Genomic DNA, 20,162 nt, shown 5'->3' on the forward strand with positions numbered 1-20,162 from the left:
AGGTACAAACAGGTACAAAAACTGACAAAGCAGGGAAGGTGCTCAGAAAACCTTTATCACTCCAAATTCTATGCCTGAGGCATATCAATCATAATTCAAGCGCATGCTTTAACATGGTGCATTGGTGTGTCCTACTTATTGAATACTTGCAGCTATCCACTTCTTTTCATATAAATATAGTACCATCTTACACAGGAAGATGGACAACCTATTAGCCCTTGACAGGCTAGACAATCATTGCACACAAAACCACAAGCTGTACAAAACGGAAAAGAGATGGCAGATAGATTTGTAAGGCTTTCTGCACTTTTATTCTTTTCCTGGTCCAACATTTCTTCTGATCTCATTCAAAGAATGCTTCCAGGTCATGTCAGAACAGCAACAAAATCGTCTCCCGTTATGTGCAAAATTCAAACAATTTATATAGAAAGATAAAATTGCAAAGATAAAAATCAAACTAAAGGCCAGGCTCATGGGTTAAAATATTTCTTCTGCCCATGTCCGAGAGACTACAGTTTGGGTATATTTGAAATCATATTCCAATTTTTTAAAACAAGTTACGGTCTTTTTTGACTGATAAAAAGGTGGCTGAAGAAAACTAAAGGAGGAAGTTTCCAGTGAATGCTCTCTTTTTCCTTTTCAATATACTCCATTTGCTGACACACTTGTTCACACAATGACTTTCTATTTCCTCCAGTTCTCACTCTTTCCCATGTTTACTAGCCTTTTTACAACAAGAACTGTCTTGACGAGGGACCCTTCTTGCCTTTAAGCGTAACAAAGACTGACAAAAATTTGACACGGAAGTGGGATCTGTTCAACACGAAGTTTAAGCTCAGGAACAGGGGAGAGGTATTAAAAAAGTCTATAAATAATAAATTGAATGTGTTAGGGATCTACTTCTAGGCTATGTTACAAACAAACTCTGGTGTCCAAGCCACTGTCCTAAGTCACTTACATAAAAGTCTTGACAGCTAGTCTCCAGCAAAAGAACGTATCTCCATCATGACTTTGAAAAGCCAATGAATTACCCCTTCCAGGCAAGTTTCACTGGTTAAGGAAGACCCAAGATTAACTGCTTTGTCTACAACCCAAAATGCACAGAAATGATAGAGGGCCATTTGGAAAAAGCCATTCAGATGGGAAGAGAACAAAGAAGGAAGACATTTCTTACACGATCAATGCCACAGAACTTGGCTTTACACAGCTGGACTGAAACATTTTGTTTTGTAAGCACAGCACCTTTTGCTGTGGAATTTCTACCTAGACATCACAACACTGACTCCAGACAAGCAATGCGTCTTGCTTTTGGCACGTGATGGATTTCAGTCCAATCCCTAGCTATCACTGCAGTTAGGTAGTCTTGGGCGGTTGGATGGAGGATGACAATGGAATCAGGGAAGTTCCTGGAAAGCGATCCACTTTCAAACCAGTGTTCATAGCTGATCTTGGGTTTGTTTTGGAGATGGAGCGGTTGTCACGACCACAGTGGAAACTGCTTTAGTAGTGCCAGACACTGTTCCCTGCTGGAGATGGGAGGCTGGTACTGTTTGAATTCGAACCTGTTTGAAAGGGAAAGAAAAAAATTCAACTCATGTCAAGAACAACCTCATGACACATTGCACTTGCATCCCACTCTCGCACTGGTAAATCACCTGCTTCCATCACAACAAAAATTCAGTTATATGAACAAGAGCAAGCAGCAAAATACATCAAGAACAGACTCCGGCACAAGAAGATCAGTGCATCTGTTGTTTACGTGGGATGGTGGCGAGAGATCTCGAGATTAGAGAGCAAGGACTAGTTTCAAGCAAAACCTACAAGTCAACTGCTTTTACAAGTTTCCAGAAGAATGACTCGGATCCATTGGACACTTCACTTCTACAGGCTTGTTACTAACAGCTCTCCAGGCAGATTACTTGTTTGGAATTACTGAACACTGAGTTTGTAGACAGAGAGACAGATGTACAAAGAAGAGATGTAACTTCTCCAAGAAATGGAGATCTGCAGATCCCGAAGTAGAGAGTGCTACAAAAAAGCCAAGTGTACAGGAGGAGTCCTTTAATCTGTCAGAAACATTTCCTGACAGGATTTTTAGTTTTACAGTCATTATACTATCGGTACTTCAAGAACATTTAAAAACATATCTGGATGCAAGGAAGGTAAAGCAGGTGATACACTGCACATGCTTAATTCAGACACTGCAGCTACCTGTACTTTTTATGGAACCTCGTGTATCAAGTATAAAGTCCTCATGGAGATGTTAAGTCAGCAAAAAGCAAACAATAGCACCATTTTAGGTGTTTTTACCTGCGTGGCCTGGCCTTGTTGCTGCAGCTGCTGCAGTTGCTGTGCAGTCAGAAAACTCACTGGTTTGTTCCCAGCGATCAGTTTTGTCCCTGCTGGCATCGTAGTCAGGATGATATTTCTACCCAATCCACTGATGCTGAGGAAAGAGAATCGTTGAAAGGTCAGTAAACAGTACAGCAGGCCAAATCTCTCAGATCACAATGTGCAACTTCAGACGCCCCGTTCAACCTTCAGAAGTTCCTTAGTGACTTCAGTGTCCCACTGTCAGTAGTATTTATACAACCCTGTCCTTGAAATGCTCAGAGAAACTATCCAACTCAGGCACATGAAAGCTGATAGTGTGCATACAGTAACATGATGTGTTGTAAGACAACCTACATTGAGATAAATGCATGAATTTTGGGTTCATCTATAAAAAGTGCTTTCTCAGTTCTGCCTAAACTGTTCTTCAGGTGCTAAGAGATTAAAGTTACTTATCTAATTCACTAATGATATTAAGTTTTTTGTTTAACAATACTGACTGACACAAAAGCGAGAAGCTTATGTCAACTATTCTCATGACAAGAGAAAATTATTTTATCACATGAATTAAACCCTTTAACTCTGAGCTGTGCACATCACTAGGTTAGTCTGATCAGAACTGAACACTTCCAAGGAATGCAAAAAATAGCAAGGCACACAGTGTTCTGCCTGGAAGATTTAACTAAGGGAGACACTACCAGAATTCATGGAAGAATAAACAAAAAGACGTCAATACCTGAATGCCAGAGGAATTTGCACAGATGCAGTTAACACTGAGCTAGTTTCTTTAACAGAGAGAGATGGCCTCAGATTACAAATATTTTTAGGTATGTCACCAGGTTAATTCTTGCTCAAACACTCAGAATTCATCTAATAACTATTTTCAAGCAGAGAACAATTTTTTTCTGCAGCATATCACAAGAACCTACATCTCAGGCCACCTAAACAGAGACTGAGTTCTCCTCACGAGACACTGAATTAATTTAATTTCTTGCAGTTAATGAATCTATAAACAGACTTCAGGTCGCTTCCATATTCTGGTGTCTAGGAACCTGACTGATCACAGACCTTCCTTAGCCTATGTTTAAAGCAAAGCTGCCGGACACTGCTTGCCGGTATATATGCAAAGTACTCACTTGGCCCCAAGGTTGCCCTTGATGATGGGGGCAGTCACCACACTCTTGCCTTTCACTGGCTGGCTGATCACTGACAGAGGCACTGTTATTCGTGCTGGTAGTTTACCCTAGAGAAGTTGAAGAACGTATGAGGAGCAGTGGGGAGCTCAGCAGAGAAACCGCTTGACAACACGCAATTACCGTGCAGTTTGCATTTTAAGAGTCTTGGGAGTAGAAACCACCAGCAGATTTGCTGATGAAATCTGTGCTCCGTTTCAGGCTCATTAAAATTCACCTCCATCTCACTCACTTCACAGCTGCATCAACCCTGCAAACCTGCATCATCCTTACACCACAATATTTCTCAGGGAAGGATCATCGCATCAGTCCGTGATTTTTATCCTACTACAGTAATGTCAATTCGTGTATTCAGCTTTCAAGATACGGTTTATGGTGCTGTCAGCTTTGGGCATTAAAACTGTATTAAATTGGGAATTCAGTAAAAAAAGTTTATACGAGTAACAAGCACTTCCAGTTCTGATACCGTCAGGAAGGGAAATTATTTCAGAGGTGCAGGGCAAGACGCTTAACTGCAAGAGGTAGGACTTTAGATAAATGAAATTTATTTTATTTACTCTCAACAGGTGTTAAGGGAAGACAGACATCTGACTGTTGTTCTGGTCATTCAGCATTTAACCGCAATTCCAACACAATGAAATCAGTTGCAGACTCACATTCTACAGTACTTAATTTGAGCCCTTGTGGATATAAAGAGAAGTTTTCAGGCATAAATCATCAGCATCTTTAGCATTCCCCTTTCTCACCCACCTCCAGAAAAAGCTTAGTATTACTTACTGCCTGGGACGTGGATACTACTGTGGTGCTCACGGGGACCTGCCGCACAGCAGTGGCTCCTGTGCCTATAGTTATGGGAGTCCCTGCAGCCCCTGAGGCCACAGCTACTGCTTTCGACACTGTGGCACTCATGGTCGGTAATGAGACAGCTGAGGTATGGGCTGTGCCCGGCACGCTCACTGCTGAGGAAGAGGGTGCTTGCTTAGCATGAGTAGCTACAGTAATAGTCTGCCCAGCTTTGGGCGGCATCACCCCCAGCCCCTGCACGATTCTTATAGTAGCAGCCGGCTTGGCCTCAGTGGATGCCACTGTAGTAATGGCTTTGCTCTTCTGGTCTGCCACAGTCATGCCCAGAGCAGGCATCAGTCTGAAAGCGGAGCTTGTCGGCTCTGCAGTCTTTAAGTCAGGAGTCACTTTAACCACTGTGCTTCCAGCCGGGCTGGAAGAAGCAGAAGTGGCTGTGCTAGTCTTGGCTGGAGAGTCGGCCGTCTGAACAGGGTTGGACGTCACGTGCAAAGTTGCAGAGATGCCTTTCCCACTAGCGCTGCTTCCCGCAGCTGCTGTGAAAAGGTCCTGAGTGAGTTTGACGGTAGTGACTTGAGACTTGGCCAGGGTGGCCATCATGTCCGGGGTGATGCGCAGCACAGTCTGTCCCTTCGCATCCGTGGTGATTGAGGATGGCGGCAGGCGCAACACATCCTTCCCTTGGATCCGAAAATTGGTAGCTGTGAGCGGTATACCGCTTCCCGGCTGGGTCTTCATACCGAGTTGCCCTGTAATAGCCACCTGGAAGAGATCAGAGAGACAATTATATCAAACCTGGACACAGTCCAAGGCACAGCCTGACACAGAATAAAACTTCCCAACAGGATAATGTTTGCTCAGTGGCTATGAAAATTGAAACATTTCAGCAGGATGCTAGCGCTCGCTACACTGCTGAAACTGGTTTTGGTTGCTCATTAGACGGCACTTCCAAAACCATATAAAAGTATGAAATACTGTGGAGTTGGTTTCTTTTCCAAAGAAGCTGAAGGAAAAAAGAGATCAACATCCTAAGCTGCTAAGGCAAAGAACCTGCACAAACATACTCCTCACTTGTACATTGTCCAGATGCGGAGTATGCAGTTTTCAGTCTGCTATTAGCACATGAAAATGTGGCTCAAATACAGCAAAACAGCAACTGCCTCAATCTGTATGGTGAATCAATTCATATAACAGTATGGCTCACTATAGCTTTCACCATTTTTTCACATTTGCATACCAAGTCTGTCAAAAACAGGAAACAGCTGAGTCACCGAGTCCACTTCCTCATCTCTCCCTCCCTCTCACCTGCTTGATGATATTCTGGCCAGCCACATTCTGGATGACGGTGGTGGAGGAGGTGCTTGTAGCAGAACTGCCTGGAGAGCTGGTTACTGGCTTCACGGCAGGACTGGGTGCTGCAGACAGGCCTGCCACAGAGATGCCCGTCTGTCCTGTCACAGAGGTTCCCGGTCTTTGCACCTGCACTGGGCTGGTTTGCGCTTTTACTGGTAGAGTCATCACAGCCTACAGCAAGACACAGAGGCAGCGTATGAACAGACTAATACAACACTAACAGACTAACACTCATTCTTTTCACCTCATGCCTTAGCTTGTAAGTTCTGTGGATTTTTTTGCTGTTAAGCTATGTTAACAGTGTCACAGAAACAAAAAATGGGGAGAAAAACAGGGACACAACAGTATTATGCGCAACTGTTTCTACGCTCCGGTCCTGCAGTTAACCGCACGTTCCAAGCAAGCAGGCAAACCCTGTTCACCATTTCAAAAATACCAGGGAGCCCCATAGGACAGAAATCAGAGTTACTTCGCCATTTCTACGCAGCCCCCCGGTCTCACCTGAGGCAGCACTTTGGTTTGCGTGGCTGTCGCTGGAACACGGATCTGAGGCACTGACGTGGGCTGCTGCTGCTGCTGGGTTACCACCGGGGCTTGCTGAGACACAGCTGGGAGGCTGGACTGGGCAGTGACCACTCGGACCTGGGGCAGTCCTGAGGACGTGGTATGACTCACCACCCGGGTGGGAGCCGGCTGCGGCCCAGGCTGCGTCTGTGAACTCTGGGCTGTGGAAAGCAACGTCCCAAGCTGTGGCATGGTAGGGGATGATACCAGAAGAACGCTATGGACAAGACAAAGCCAGCAGGTCAGCAAAGATGTAGGAGACAAGAGAGGATCAGAACATGCAGAAGTGATGTAAGAGACAGAAGGACAGCATACCTTTGGCTGGGTTTTGTTGGCTCTGATCCAGCGCTAGGTACACTCTTGCTAACCACAGGCACTGGAGGGGGTGAAATAGGTGTTGCAGGTAAAGCTGGTGCAGTTGGTGTCACAGGAGTCACAGGAGTTGGTGGCATGCTGGAGTCACTAAGGCTCAACTGACTGGGCTCTGATGTGCTGCTAGGGAGTGCTTTCACAGAACTCTCCTTGCTACTAGACTTCTGCAAAGGAACCACGTAAAGCATGAGGCCTTTAAAGAAACTGGCTTGGATTGGACAGTCTGCAGAGAACGAGCTATGCATTTTAAACTGAGATCTATATTGATACGAATGATGTCCAAAATCCTGAGGTGCAAAATCCTGAAATCACAGATGAATGACTGTCCTCCCTCCACTGCAGCCTCTCGTGGGCTGAGCAGTTTGACTGTCCCTGTTCTCAGGGAGAAACACATCTCAGCAGTGACAGACATTCACAACATTCACATTTCCACCTTGGTTAGTTTGCGAATTGCAATTATTTTAAAGATATCTGATATTAATATAAAAAAAAAAAAGACATTCAAACCCTCACAGCTTAAGCACAGCAAGGGGGGAGCAGATGTGATGTTATACACTGTTCCACAGATTAACCTCAAAACTGGATCGAAGAGACCATTCCTAAGACCAGAGGCATAAATCAATTCCTTTGACCTCTCTGCTGAGATCAACAAGGATAACGGCAGAAGCTGCAAGGAGCAAGAGTTCTGTCCTTCCTTCTTCATTTAGTTCTTTGGTACAAGACTAACACTTGCATTCACATATACACAATGAATTGATAACTCAAATAGGAGGTAATTTTCATCAGCTGCTGTGGAGGTAGAACTTATGGATTAACTTAAGTAAAGCCACTATCTCATTCCCAATCCCAAAAGCATCTGCGAAAACCTGTGCAAAGAAACTTACCATTTTAGCCGGAGGTTTTGGCTTCTGCTGAAGGGCTTTCTTGGCCTTTGCTGCAGCAGCTTGAGCCTGGTGAATCCGTTCTGCAAATACAAATTACTAGTTACAGTTCCCGAACACAGGCAAACTGAGTGAAGGAAGTGGCTATCCAACACTGTAAATTCATCTCCAGAGAAGGAATTAAGCACAGGTACACAGAGTCAGTTACTAGCCAAAAGAACAATACCAAGCAAAATAAGCTAAAAAGCAGGCTGAAACAAAGGTGTGCTGGAAGTTATCAATGTACACACATTTGTAGTTCTTGTACACAGGATGCTATTTTTCTAACAAATACTTATTTCAAATTGACACATTAATCTGCAGGACTGGACTTAACAGCTGATGGACTACCGTTAGTAAACTGAGCACAGAAAAAAGCTAGACTGATAAATTAATGTTCATTATCCAGCTGGAGTCAAGAAGCTCAATAGCAAGGAAAGCAAAACACAAAATGAGATTTATAGACATCTTCACTCTGGAAGATATAGAATGGGGTAGTGCCACCAGGCCAGCCTTACCAAACTCTTCCTCACTCCTGTCCCGGTGCAGGTATATCCATAACTTGCGGCCAATATCATACTTCACGCAGGGATCTTTCTCATAATGTAATCGGTCCAAAGCACCACTAACAACAGTATTAACCTGAAAATTCAGAATTCACAGTATTACAAGATGTCTTGACTTTGGCCAGCCAAAGGTCATGAATGGGAAAGTCAATCCTATTTGGCATAAAACTGTAAAAAGTTGCTAGCGATGTTCATCTGAGTAAGGACTGACTGTCCTTAAAGAGCAGATGTTACAGCAGAAGGTGCTGCTTTCCTACTCAGACTATCTGGAACTTCTGCCAAGGCTGAGGTCTCTGAGAACTGACTGAGTGTTTCTCAATCTAAAGTGAGAGCAGCTATATGGCATGGTATTAATCGTGTGGCCTTTCTAGCTGGTTTTCCACCATCCAGAGTTCAATGCAGCTGTAGCTCACAAGAATGGTATAATAACTCTCCTTTGCAAGTACAAGAAGCGTAAGTTACTGGATCTTAGTGAACACTACCTGGGTCTGCATAGTGTATTTTAGGAGAGTCTGTTGGAGGCAAGACGTGACATCCAACTTACTTGAGCACTTGTGACATCAGGAGCTAGGAACTGGGAATCTTTAAGCAGCTCACAGATTTCAGCACGAGTTCCTTCTCCATTGGGAAGGCGAGCAGCAGCATCACGAACTGAGATAGAAAATCAGAGCTTAAGCTTACAGCCTTAACTAGGTAGCCGCATTCAAGTTCTTCAGCAGATATGTTTCTGTGCTGTTTTCTTATCCTCACACTCACAGTGCTTCCTTGCTCATTAAAATCTAGCCCCCATGCTCCCCCAGGGCCCCAGTGACTGCGTTATTTTAAAGTATATCAGCTGGGCTGGCTTGGGGCTGAACTTGGGGACTGGCACTCCATCCCCGAATGACTACGTAGGCCCCCACCTTCACAACAGTATACTTAAACCAGTACTCATGGTTTTCCAACTATATGAGCCTTAGCTCCAGCCAGCCTCATGGATTCTTTCCTCTCTCCATTTTCCATTTTCTCTCAGATCAACAGGAAACAGAGAGAAGCCTTCTCTTCTAGCTATTCCTGCTCCCAGCATTTCATCATCTTTATTCCATGTGGTTTATTTATTCTTCACTTATGTCATCCCAGTCCACCCATCTTTTCCCTTTATAAGGTAGATTCCCATTGTTGGGGGGATGGAGACGCCTTTAATTTTTTTGCAGAGGATGCCATCACCTTACCGAGGGACAAAATGGTGACATATGCTGGTCTGTCTGAGCGCAGGAGAGAGTGCTCTCGGGCTTTGTTTAACGAGGTTTCCTTGTCAAACACCCCCTTCACAGGACCAACAACGGACTCAAAGCCATGCATACGGAAGGTGAAAGCCTTGTGGGGCTGGCTGTAACGGTAACGTTCCTGTATTTGGAAACAAGAGGGACACAACTTAGGAGGAAACAGAGAGAAAAGTCTTGAAACTTGTGCTACACAAGCCATGAAGAGAAGACACAGAGCATTTATACTATAATATACTACAATACTGTATAAGTAAATCAGTATCATTCTTTAGAGAGAAAAATACTTTTTCTTCTAAAATTAAAAGCTGAAATACTGCCGTATAAACTCATTTCTGATTAAGACAAGCATGAACTTCTTCAGGCAAAATATAAAGCAGCACCTAACCAAAGTGCCCAGATACAGCACATTAGGTTCATTGTTATACTGCTACGCAGACTACACAGGTGTGGAAGATCCTGTGTCCTGGCCAGCAAACACCCCTTCCCCTAGCAACAACTTGTCATTTCTTCCTCCCTTAATCTGGCAAAAGAAAGATTTCCAAAATTTAACCTGCATATCTTACCAAGGAAATAACACATGTATTCAGGGAGGAGAACCCTCACCACACATTTACCCTACAACACGCATTCTTACAGCCAGGCCACAAACCTTAAAAACACAATGGAACTTGTGTCTACTACAGACAACACAACTAAATGTATGAGTACACTTATTCCCACTTGTCTTCAGCTTCTTGTACACACACATGCTCAAAAATATAGAGACAAGTCATCCTCATATGGTGGGAGACTGCAGAGGAGACAGAAATGTTGGCACTACTAATGTGAATTAATTTTGCACGAGACCCACTGGAAACAGGTGTTTTTGAAGTAAAGAACTAGGCTGTATTTTCAGCAAGTTTTACCTGAGGCTGAGATACCTGAAAGTGGAAGAAATTTGTCACTTTTGTGTTAACAAAGTTTGTGGAGAGCATACAGCTGCCATCCCATAAAGATTTTCTTGTTTTAGCTGCCAACAGTGTTTCAACATGCGCGTCTAAAATTGAAAAGATTCTCTTCTTACCTGCTCCTGGAAAACACGTTTCTCCTCTCCAGTGCTAGGTCGGACTACATAGTCAGTCCTTCTGAAACAAAGATCACCATCAGTTCTGTGCAACAACAAGCCAACCACAATTCCAAAGGATATCCCAAAGGATTAGCCATCTCATCCTTTCTGCAACTTCTTCTCACATCAAAGAAAAAATTCTGAATGCATTTACACTAATAAAAATGAAAAGTCCTGTAGAGATCTTGAAATATGCTCTGTGCTCTAACTGGAGGTAAGCAGGGACTGTAAATAATCTGGTAATCAGAACACAAGTTAAGTTACAGGTCAGCTCAGCTAACATAAATGAATCTGGGGACAAATTAGTTAATTTTGTGAAGTCTAGACCCCACATTTATAAAAATCAGACTATCCACTTCCCTCCTGCCCCCATGACACAAAGTATTTTTATTTCGAACAGCTAGCTGTTCAGGGACCAAATGCCATAGCTTTAACAAGCACTGTGCAAACAAGTTTTCAACTGATAATATATACTTACACCCTGGGAACTGGTGTTGTGGCATCTGGGCTGTCTTCATTTTCCTATCAAAAAACAGAGAAAAGTCAATATTCCATATTACTCAGGTTTTGTGTTGCTAAAAGGTGATTCTTCTGACTCACCTTGAAAAAAGTCTGGTCTTTGGTCTCCAACCAGAGTTGAAAAAGTGCTGCCAATTCTTTCTCGTGATCTTGGCAAGAACCTAGTCCAAGAAGTCACGGAAAATAGGAAACAGAAGTCCTTTATTTGTTATGAAGCCAGCACCCTGCTGCTTATACTTCCCAATCATCTCCCATTCCCTTCCCATCTCTACGCATCACCGGTTACAAAGCAACTTCCACACTTTGCAGATATTCCAGCTTTGCTGCTTGAACACGTTCAGGCTTGGGAACATGCTAAAACCTAGCTAGTCCCCTATGTTGATACGAAGGGCTGTGCTTCAACTCCAGGCATAGCAGGCAAGGTATTTTTGGGACACAGCCACCTGACACTGGCAGATAGGTCCCACTCTCCAAGTAAACCCAGGCACCCAATCCTTAGGCAGCAACAGGTGCCGCCACATCCTCCACCAAGGATTGTAAAAGGGACTGGAGGAATACCTTTCTGGCTCCAAATCTCAGCCCGTTTAAGCCTGCAAATATGATCAAGAATCACGACAGTTACAGAAGAATTTTGCCTAGTAGCTAACGCCACAAACAAAAAATCAAGACACCTGCAATTAACTCACTGTGAGCCCGAGCACTTTATTATTAATTTGTTCTTAGATTCTCTCCTTTAAAATGAAAATAATATGAGTTTGTTCCACAGAGAATCTTAATTCATTAAGAACTGTAATTATTAATAATTACTCTGAACACTCAGAAGGTATGATCTACAGAAGTGAAAATACGAAGGTGTTTAGCCAGCTTTGAAGGGTGCACATAAACCTGGTTAGGTCAGCAACACAAAGAAATAAAGTCCAGTGCCTTTGCTCACTTATTCTCTGTCTGTTGCTGACACTTACGTCTGGTGACAGCCTTGAAGGTAAACACAGCGTTGCACAGCTAGAGGAAGAGAAAAACCCTAACCAATGAAATGACGACTCCGCCTGCCCCTCTCTGGGCTGCAGCAAGCTGAAAAGTAGAGTCCTGGAGAAGTAGAAATCACAGAAGAGTACAATTTACTCACCAAGCAATTTCCACTGCTGAGTTTTTTCCTTGAATTCAACAAAAGGGGAGAAGCTGGAAGGAACATCTGCAACGAAAGATATGCATTTCATAGACATCATAAAATGGTGCACCTTCAAAATCCTACTGTTACGTTACAAGCTGTTCAGTTAGACTCAAGACAGATAAAGCATTTTAAGTGATTATGTAAGTGTATCTCTAAATTTATACTTGCCCAAAGGGAAGGTTAGCATCTCAGAGTAACAGTGCAGTGGAAGAAAAGAACAGAGCAAGATAAAGAGCCTTTCACAGATAGGCTGTCAGATGAGACCCTTTTCAAGCAGTGAAGCACCGGAAATCATTCCTGTACGGTGACAATTCTTGGGCTCATGTGATGTGAACTTGAGATTTACGGTATTCACCAGCACTGTGGATAATTTTAGGCATCCGTGCTGCAAAAATCATTACAATCTATACTGTCTCCCCCTTTAAAACTCCCAGCTAAAGCAAATTAGAATCACAGAACAATTTAGGTTGAAAGGAACCTCTGGAGCATAGCTGGTCCAACCCTCAGGTCAAAACAGGGCCAACTTCAAGTTTCCAATAGATTGCTCAGAGCCTTATCTAGTTGATTTTTGATTATCTCCAAAGACAACCACAACCTCTTGGCACCATGAAGAGACTAATCTCTTCTCGTTTCAAGCACAGGATCATAGGAGAAAATGGCAGTGTCACAATCCTAATAGTGCCTGCCTTTGCAGGTATCTAAATAAAAGGCCAGTCTACAGAGCTGACTGCCAAGAACTTCTCTTTAACAACAAAAAAGCCAATTCACATATATTTTCGCATCATCAGAAACAAAGCTGGATCTAATCTAATACACACATGCAAAATAAGTCTATCACCATCAAAAAAAATAGAAGCCATAATGCCCATAATAGAAGTGCAGCCAAAAATGCAATGATTTATTGCAGTGATGAATTGAAAGCTGACTGGAGTTACAATTTAAGCCATCAGTGAGATACAAGCATCACAATTATTTTTAGTAGCCATTCTTACCTCTGCTGTCACCTGTCAAGTACTGCAAGGCAGGCAAAACCAGTTCGGACCAGTTGGGGGCAAAGGAGAACCAGTTATTTAGTGTGCTGGCAGGAGAAGATTGCCAATCTAGAATTTTATCTTCAAGCTGAAGAGGAAAAAAAATCCTATTACGGATATCATAATTTGAACTATGAATGTTTTAATAGAAGAAGAAAACAGAGCAGCTAAACATGTCAAGGAAAAAGAAATATATAGATACACATATAAAAAAAAAATAACACCTGACTTTTTCAAGTAATCGTAAGATGGTACTTCAGACAACTGACACTGAAAAGGGGTAAAAACATCCCACACCATCGCTGGCTCTAATATAGGCAATACAGCTAACCATGACCTAAAAAAATGGGTACGGAAAGAGATCTTTACAAATTGAATCGACTCAGTTTTTGAAATATGTTAAAAATAGCATGTGGTACACACTCCCAAAGTATCGGGGGGGGTGGTTAATCTGTAATTTATGTTTATATAATTTAGAGCAGGATATTTCCAGAGAAGATCTCTGTTACACAGCTGTCCAAAAATCTATTCCCCAATTTTCCTTTCTGCAAAGATTCCTGCCAGATGTGTGGGTGGTTCCTTACCACAGAGAGACTAGCAGGTCCTTCCAGAAACAAAATCTCCAGAAGAAGGAAAAAGAAGCTGGAAGAGATTTCATTTACTCCAAGGCACGGCTTCATCTCTTCAAGAGGTCTTCAGAGGAAAGAAAACACAAGTAAAGTTTCCTGAGTAAATATTCAGCTTCATACACAGAGATGAACACTCCACATTTTACACCTCCCATGCTTTAGGAAACCAAAGGCAATACCCTTCTATTCTTAGGCAGCAGCAGAATTTCACAACAGCAGGTCCCAGCTGAGAGGCTTTCCCCATCAATGGTGAAAGAGCCAGACACAGCAAAGACAGAGCTAGATACACAGCTCTGCAAAGGTACCACAAAAATCTGAGCTGCTGCTTTTGTTGCTGTCTTGGTCTCTGCAAAGCGTTCAGGGCCCTGTCAATAAGCTTCCACCAGAGGATCCATAGCCTACTTGATTTTTTCAATTTTGATACGTATGAAAAAAATACCATCAGTTCAGTTTGGCAAATGGGCCCAAGTGTAGGGTCCCAAGCATCTGATAAAGTAAACCTCCACTGAAACTGTAATTGCCAGTTTTACTGAGATTATTGACTCGTGTGGTGGGAATGTAGATCAAATCAGGCACACACAGACAGAAGCACGTTTTCAAGCCGTCAGCATGCAGTCCTTCCCCACACAAGGCAGATGGGAATCTCTGAATATCTGACAACAGCAACGCTTCTCTATTAATCCTCCTGCAAATAGCTGTCTCTATAAAATGGCTCAGCGAAAAGCGAATTATCTGGTATTTAAAAGCTTATCCATGTTCTGTACTACAGCCAGTGGCACGATGTCCAGATGGGTAGTCAGCAAAAGCACCTTAAAACTTGCATAATTATAGGTGGCCACTGCGTCTCTGGCACAAATACACACACACATCCCCACCCGCTTCCTCTGAAGCACTTACTCCTCTTTGACAGATGACAGAGGGATGGGGGAAGGATCCTGAGACATTGGCGGGATCCCATCTGCATTGCTTAGGGAGTCAGCCAAATCTTCCACCTCAGATTTAATCATCTTCAGTTTTTTTTTCTTCTTGTCTTCCTTTTCCTTCACCTTTTTCTTCAGGGTTGCAAGGTCAAATAAAGCTTTAGATATAATAAAAGGTAAGAAGAAGAATGAGAAAACATCGTACTAGATTTTAATAAGGATTATAAACTAACAATACATTTAAACATATATTCAGAAATGCATTTACTGTGCACACATTCACCAGTTCATTCCATCCTCCCAGTTATTTACATGAGTCCTTTTCTTCCTCAATGCGTTCCACTTTGATAGGAAAACTCGTTTATAAACCAACGTATTCAAGACTGGGAAGGCAAACGTAATTGTGCCAAGCAGAGATACAAATTAAGTTGGAAGTACCTTCAGCGGAAGCTGGAGCTACCTTTGTGCAACTTAAATGGGGTAACTCACAAGCCTAGAGTAGCTAGCCAGCTATTTAAAGAGCAAATTCCATACAGGCTGCCTCCACCCTTAGCTTTTCACACACACAGGATTTACAGACCACGCGAGCACCACACTCAAGCCACTGACCTGCTAAGGAACCTTTCCTGCCAGCATTTACACGAGTCATAATGTCATCAAGAGTCAGGTCTGCTGTCACTAGATCTGGGTGGTCCTACACAGGACAATGACATAGAAATGAAAAACAGGAAAGAAAAAAGTGTTAAGATAGCAACAAGGGTAGAGCAGACAACTAAATACTAGAATGCCCCAAACTTATCCATGGTCAGCTTATAAAGTTATTTACTGCAAGCAAAGTAGAGAAATCCTTTAACTCCAGAAGCCAAAGTTTTGTCTCTCTACAACACATCACTGAAATTGCAGAAGACTTCTAAAGAGATGAACATAAACAAAAGGCGTATACATCCTTTTATAATTAAACATAGATTATGATAAAGGCACATATAAAAACATAGTTATCACTTTGTCAGCCAGAAGTGCCCTGTACTTCACAATAAACAGATAAGAGAAAAGAGCAATATTCCAGTCCAAACCCTCTGATTTCTTGATATCTTACAGGCTGACGTTTTCGTTTCTCGTGGTGCTTCTTCAACATCATCTTCAAGTCGCTTTCCCCAAGTTCTATCTTATCTGCAATGGAAAATAGTTCTGAGATTATTTGCAGTTTCCCATTATTCTGCTGTTACTTTAGACTTCTTAGACTGCCACTTTTCTTTTTTTTACACTCTCAACAAGCTCCAAACTTTGGTAACTAAATCTTCCTTCATTATCTGAAATTCAGTCTTTTAATCAACCAGTTCATTTCATTACATTCTTCCTTGGGTCATCCAGATGTAATTGCTGACACAAGGATGGGAGTGAAAAGAGGGGAAAAACAGCTGTGCTGTAAGAGTATAGAAACTTGATTAGAGTAACCTTAAGACAGATTCCCTTTGTGCATAGGGTAAAATAGTTCAAACTGCACCATGCTGATGCTTCAGCCATTAAAGGCAAAATACCATAGAAAATTGCATACGACACAAGCTGCAGAGACTTGTGTTAAAACATTAGTTTTCCAAGGAGAAAAAATTTAAATAAACTGGGAGAAGATGATCCAGGTGTTCTACAGATTGTTTTTTCATATGAAAACCTGCAATGCTTCATTTTTGCAGTTTTTCATATCTGATTTCTCAGTGAGTCCAGAAGTAATCATCACCCCCCCCAAATGCTTATTTACCCCTACGTTGGTTCTCACCTGCTGTTTTCATGTCCAAGGTGGATAACGTGGGGATCACTCTCAGTGGAACTGCCGGACTTGGACAACGAGCTGGAGAACTCGGAAGCCAGGAGCTTAGATCTCAAATAAACAAACAAACAAACAGACAAATTTCTGCAAAAGCACCTCAAAATCGCACTAATTCTACTTCTTCATGCTCATCAGAGCAGAGCCCATAAAACTGGAGTCCAGTTTTGATTCTTCTATCAAAGACACTGTCCTCATATCAAAAATTTAGCTTTCCCCGTTCACACCTCAAACCTTTACTTCAGTCCAGGGCATTACCTTCTTCATCAGAAGACAAGGTAGTATCTCCACACTCCTCTTTCACTTCCCTCAGAATCTTCAAGTAGCGCCGATGCGTCCGTCTGTCCCGTTCTTCTGTGTCACACGTCGGTGAGAAGTGCTTTTTCCTCAGGGTCATATCAGGGCCTCCCTTCCTAGCTAAATCCAGCAAGTGCTGGAAGACGAGATAGGCGTGACATCAGAAAGACTAAGTTGTCTCAGCTACAGCTAAGTAAATTATAAGAAGTCAAGCTCAATTCACACAGTTTCAGTACAGTTTAAGATTTGGTAACTACCTCAGGTCTTTATAAGATAAGCCCTACAAAGTATCCGTATTTACCACATAAGCTATTTTAAAACCAGAGGAATGTTATAAAGGATTTCTGCACCTTCATCTGCACTTGCAATATCTCACTGGGATGCACTTGTGAAATTTCCATGCCAAATATACAATACAAACATGGAAAACCAGTTTCTTTTGAAGAAAGCTTTTTATCCCTTTTGGTAACAAAAGAAATAACTTCCTGTTCACTTCTGTGTTCTTTTTTCCGTACCACTATATGACAGACTTTCCCAACGTAAAGACAGACTTTCTTCTTCACCCATACATTCCATACATTTAAATGTCTATGCTTAACAAAAGGATAAAGAGAGCAACCGCTTACAATGGATGCATTTCAGTTGGTAGTAATTGTCTGACAGCAGTACCGATAAAGGAAGACTTCATCAGGGATTTACAGGCAGCAGAATCAGACTTTTGTATCTAGTCTATACCAGTCCCCAGTGATGCTGAGGAATTCATACAGCTACCTATTTACCACCCTCTAAAAAGGGCACACTTCCTTGTTTCACAGCGACAAGAATGGATGAAAAATTAAGGCAGAATGGTTTGTTAATAGAACAGTAAGGTATAAAGGGGCAGATGGAGAAAAAGTTGAGGAAAAGAGGTGGGCATAGGAAAAGATGCTGTGTAAAAGTGAAAGAGATGAGAATTTCAAAACCTGAAGTTTGATACATATCTTTGCAAACATAAAAATTGTTCTAGTGATCCTACCTTACAGGGGCCATTGCAAAATCAGGCAAGCAGCACTTATTAAAAGGGATACTGCTAAGAATTGTGAATGAGCAAATACCAAGATACTTTGTTGCAAAGAACACCAATTGATCAGAGAACAGGAGAAAGGGATGACTACGCCCTGAAGACACTCACATTGCGGGAAGCAAGGATCTGCTTGAGCAGTCGGTAGAAGTACTGCTGCTGAGAGCTTAGGTAGCGTTTATATTGGGACTTGAAACAGAGTTGCCTGTATTTCACAACTTCAGGATTAAAGTGTCCATCTGTAAGAAAAAAGTTAAAAACTGCCTCAGTTTTCATCAGCTGCAAGTCAAAAACTTGACTCCAAAAATACAGCGAAGACGTTATGATCACTGACCCCGAAAAAGTTTCTGGGCAATGTGCAGCGGATTTCCAAAACGGAAGTTCTCGCCACTGAACAGCCCAGAGATGAGTTTGTTCTGATGCTCCCGGTTGTTTTCAGGAAAGTGCGGCAGGAATTTTTTTAGGTGGTCTTGCTGTGCATCTGTCAGCACCTCCTGCCACGTAGACAAGCTGACAACTTCAAAAAAGATCTCAGGCTAAAGAAAGCACAAAACAATAGTGAAGAAAATGCATCCACCATCCTTAACAAACTTATATCCCTCAAGGCTTTCTGCAGTTAATTCATACAAGACATAAGAAAGCATTTCATACCAAAATGGAAAACAGCACAACGTAAAGAGGAAAGGAAAGGAAAGGAAATTAAGGACTCTGTGACAAGCAAGTGGAGAGAATCTAAATTTTTAAAACCAAAACTTTTATTCTCTTCTCAGATGTACTTTTACTATATAAGAGATCTTCACCTAGCAAAGGAACACAACGGAAACATTTTAAATCAAGTTTTGCTGAGATTATACAAAGCGCTGTTCAGCATCTTTTCCAGGACACTTGGAAACATTTCATTTCAGTTTGCCCTCCTCTGTAAGTGCCACAAAGGCGGTTAAATATACTGTTTATCAAGGCTCTGAAAATGCAAAGTATTCCTAGCACTACTCACATCCTCCAGCAGGTCCTCGGGCAGACTAACTCTTGTTCCACCCAACATGCAGTCCTCCATGATTCGGGTGCCATTTCCCTCCCCACATGGTCCCAGCTCCAGAGGGTCGGTGAGCATGTGATCCAGCGAGTCCATTCTTCACTCTCTCACGTTCCTAAACAACAACAGCAAAACCCTCAGCTCGCCTACGAGCATCTGTCAGAAGTCCCCAATCCAGATCTGCTCCAAACCAACAATGTTCTAGAAGATGCACTTGATGAAGCGGTTAAATGCAAGCCACAGAATCAACTCAAAAGATACACAACGGGCATCTTTGCGGTGTGAATTTACCATTTGACAGTAAAACAGATCGCGCCAACTGAGGCACGCTCTTCCAGACAACACGTGCCATGCCCCAGTGCACACACATGCGACACTCCTAGCCAGAGTGCGAAGCCCAAGCGATCTCTTTTACTTTGCTTCTTACCTGTGGGAGCTGTCACGGTGTGAAACATCATGAAAACATATCTATGGCTAAACTGTAAAAGTGCTTTTTAGGCACAACCCGACACACAGGCCTAGGCAGCTGTGTGGCCAAGGGCCTCGTTCCCCTCGGACTGACCCGGACAGCAGCTGCCCTGCGCAAGGCTCGCTCGCCCTCCCGCAGAGGCCAAACCGCCCAGCGAACGACAGACAACTCCCCGACGGGGTCGCGCAGCGGCCCGCAAGAAACCGCCGAGAAGGGGTGTCGCCCGCCGGCACCTCGGGCTCCGCTCCACGTGGCAGCGGGGCGCAGCCGTGACGGGGCCTCCCCGCGCGGCGGGGCTACGGGCGCACCTGCCCCCGGGGCTTCACCCACCTGCCGCCGGGCTCGCCCGCGCCGCCGCCGCCGCCGCCGCCTCCCGCGCTGAGGACGCCGCTCCGCACCCTCGCCGGCAGCTCGCGGGGGCCCGGCCTCTGCCCGCAGGCCCGCGCCGCCTCGGCGGCGACCGGCCCGCAGCCGCCCCCTCTCCCCCCCCCCACCCCGCGCAACCGTTACCGGCTCCTCGCGGCGCGCGCCCGCAGCCGTTGGGCCGGGGGCGGCGGTTGGGCCGCGGCAGGGGAGGGGGAGGGGGAAGGGGAGGGGCCGGCCGAGAGCGCGCGCCCCTCCCCCCCGCGCACCGGAAGGCGGTGGCCGCCGCTCCCCGCGCCTGCGCCCTGCGCGCGGCTGCGCCTGCGCGCTGCCCTCGGGAGGGGGCGGGAGGAAAGGGAAAGCGGAAGTGCGGAAGCG

The 20,162-nt window shown here is 43.7% G+C and overlaps 1 protein-coding gene across 3 annotated transcripts; it reads right to left on the reverse strand.

Annotated features, from left to right (window-relative positions):
- Positions 1-284: 284 nt before the first annotated feature.
- Positions 285-20,088, reverse strand: NFRKB (nuclear factor related to kappaB binding protein). Of its 3 annotated transcripts, none has more exons than XM_064524315.1 (26): positions 19,932-20,088; positions 18,914-19,067; positions 18,254-18,455; positions 18,031-18,158; positions 16,821-16,995; positions 16,515-16,616; positions 15,837-15,910; positions 15,350-15,434; positions 14,718-14,898; positions 13,776-13,884; positions 13,153-13,279; positions 12,116-12,181; positions 11,071-11,150; positions 10,949-10,992; positions 10,429-10,489; positions 9,312-9,486; positions 8,645-8,751; positions 8,053-8,176; positions 7,499-7,578; positions 6,558-6,778; positions 6,180-6,459; positions 5,631-5,849; positions 4,302-5,087; positions 3,468-3,574; positions 2,311-2,446; positions 285-1,562 (listed from the first exon to the last, which is right to left on the reverse strand). In XM_064524315.1, exons 2-26 carry the CDS (start codon positions 19,046-19,048, stop codon positions 1,437-1,439), a joined length of 3,930 nt encoding a protein of 1,309 aa, XP_064380385.1. In that variant the 5' UTR covers positions 19,049-19,067; positions 19,932-20,088; the 3' UTR covers positions 285-1,436. The 3 variants fall into 3 exon arrangements, with proteins under 3 accessions (XP_064380385.1, XP_025953082.2, XP_025953081.2); XM_026097297.2 differs by having other exon boundaries at positions 10,429-10,486; positions 19,752-20,088; XM_026097296.2 differs by having other exon boundaries at positions 19,752-20,088.
- Between the last annotated feature and the right edge of the window lie 74 nt (positions 20,089-20,162).

The sequence above is a fragment of the Dromaius novaehollandiae genome, chromosome 21 (assembly GCF_036370855.1).
Source record: "Dromaius novaehollandiae isolate bDroNov1 chromosome 21, bDroNov1.hap1, whole genome shotgun sequence".
In the NCBI taxonomy this organism is placed as follows: Eukaryota; Metazoa; Chordata; class Aves; order Casuariiformes; family Dromaiidae; genus Dromaius; species Dromaius novaehollandiae.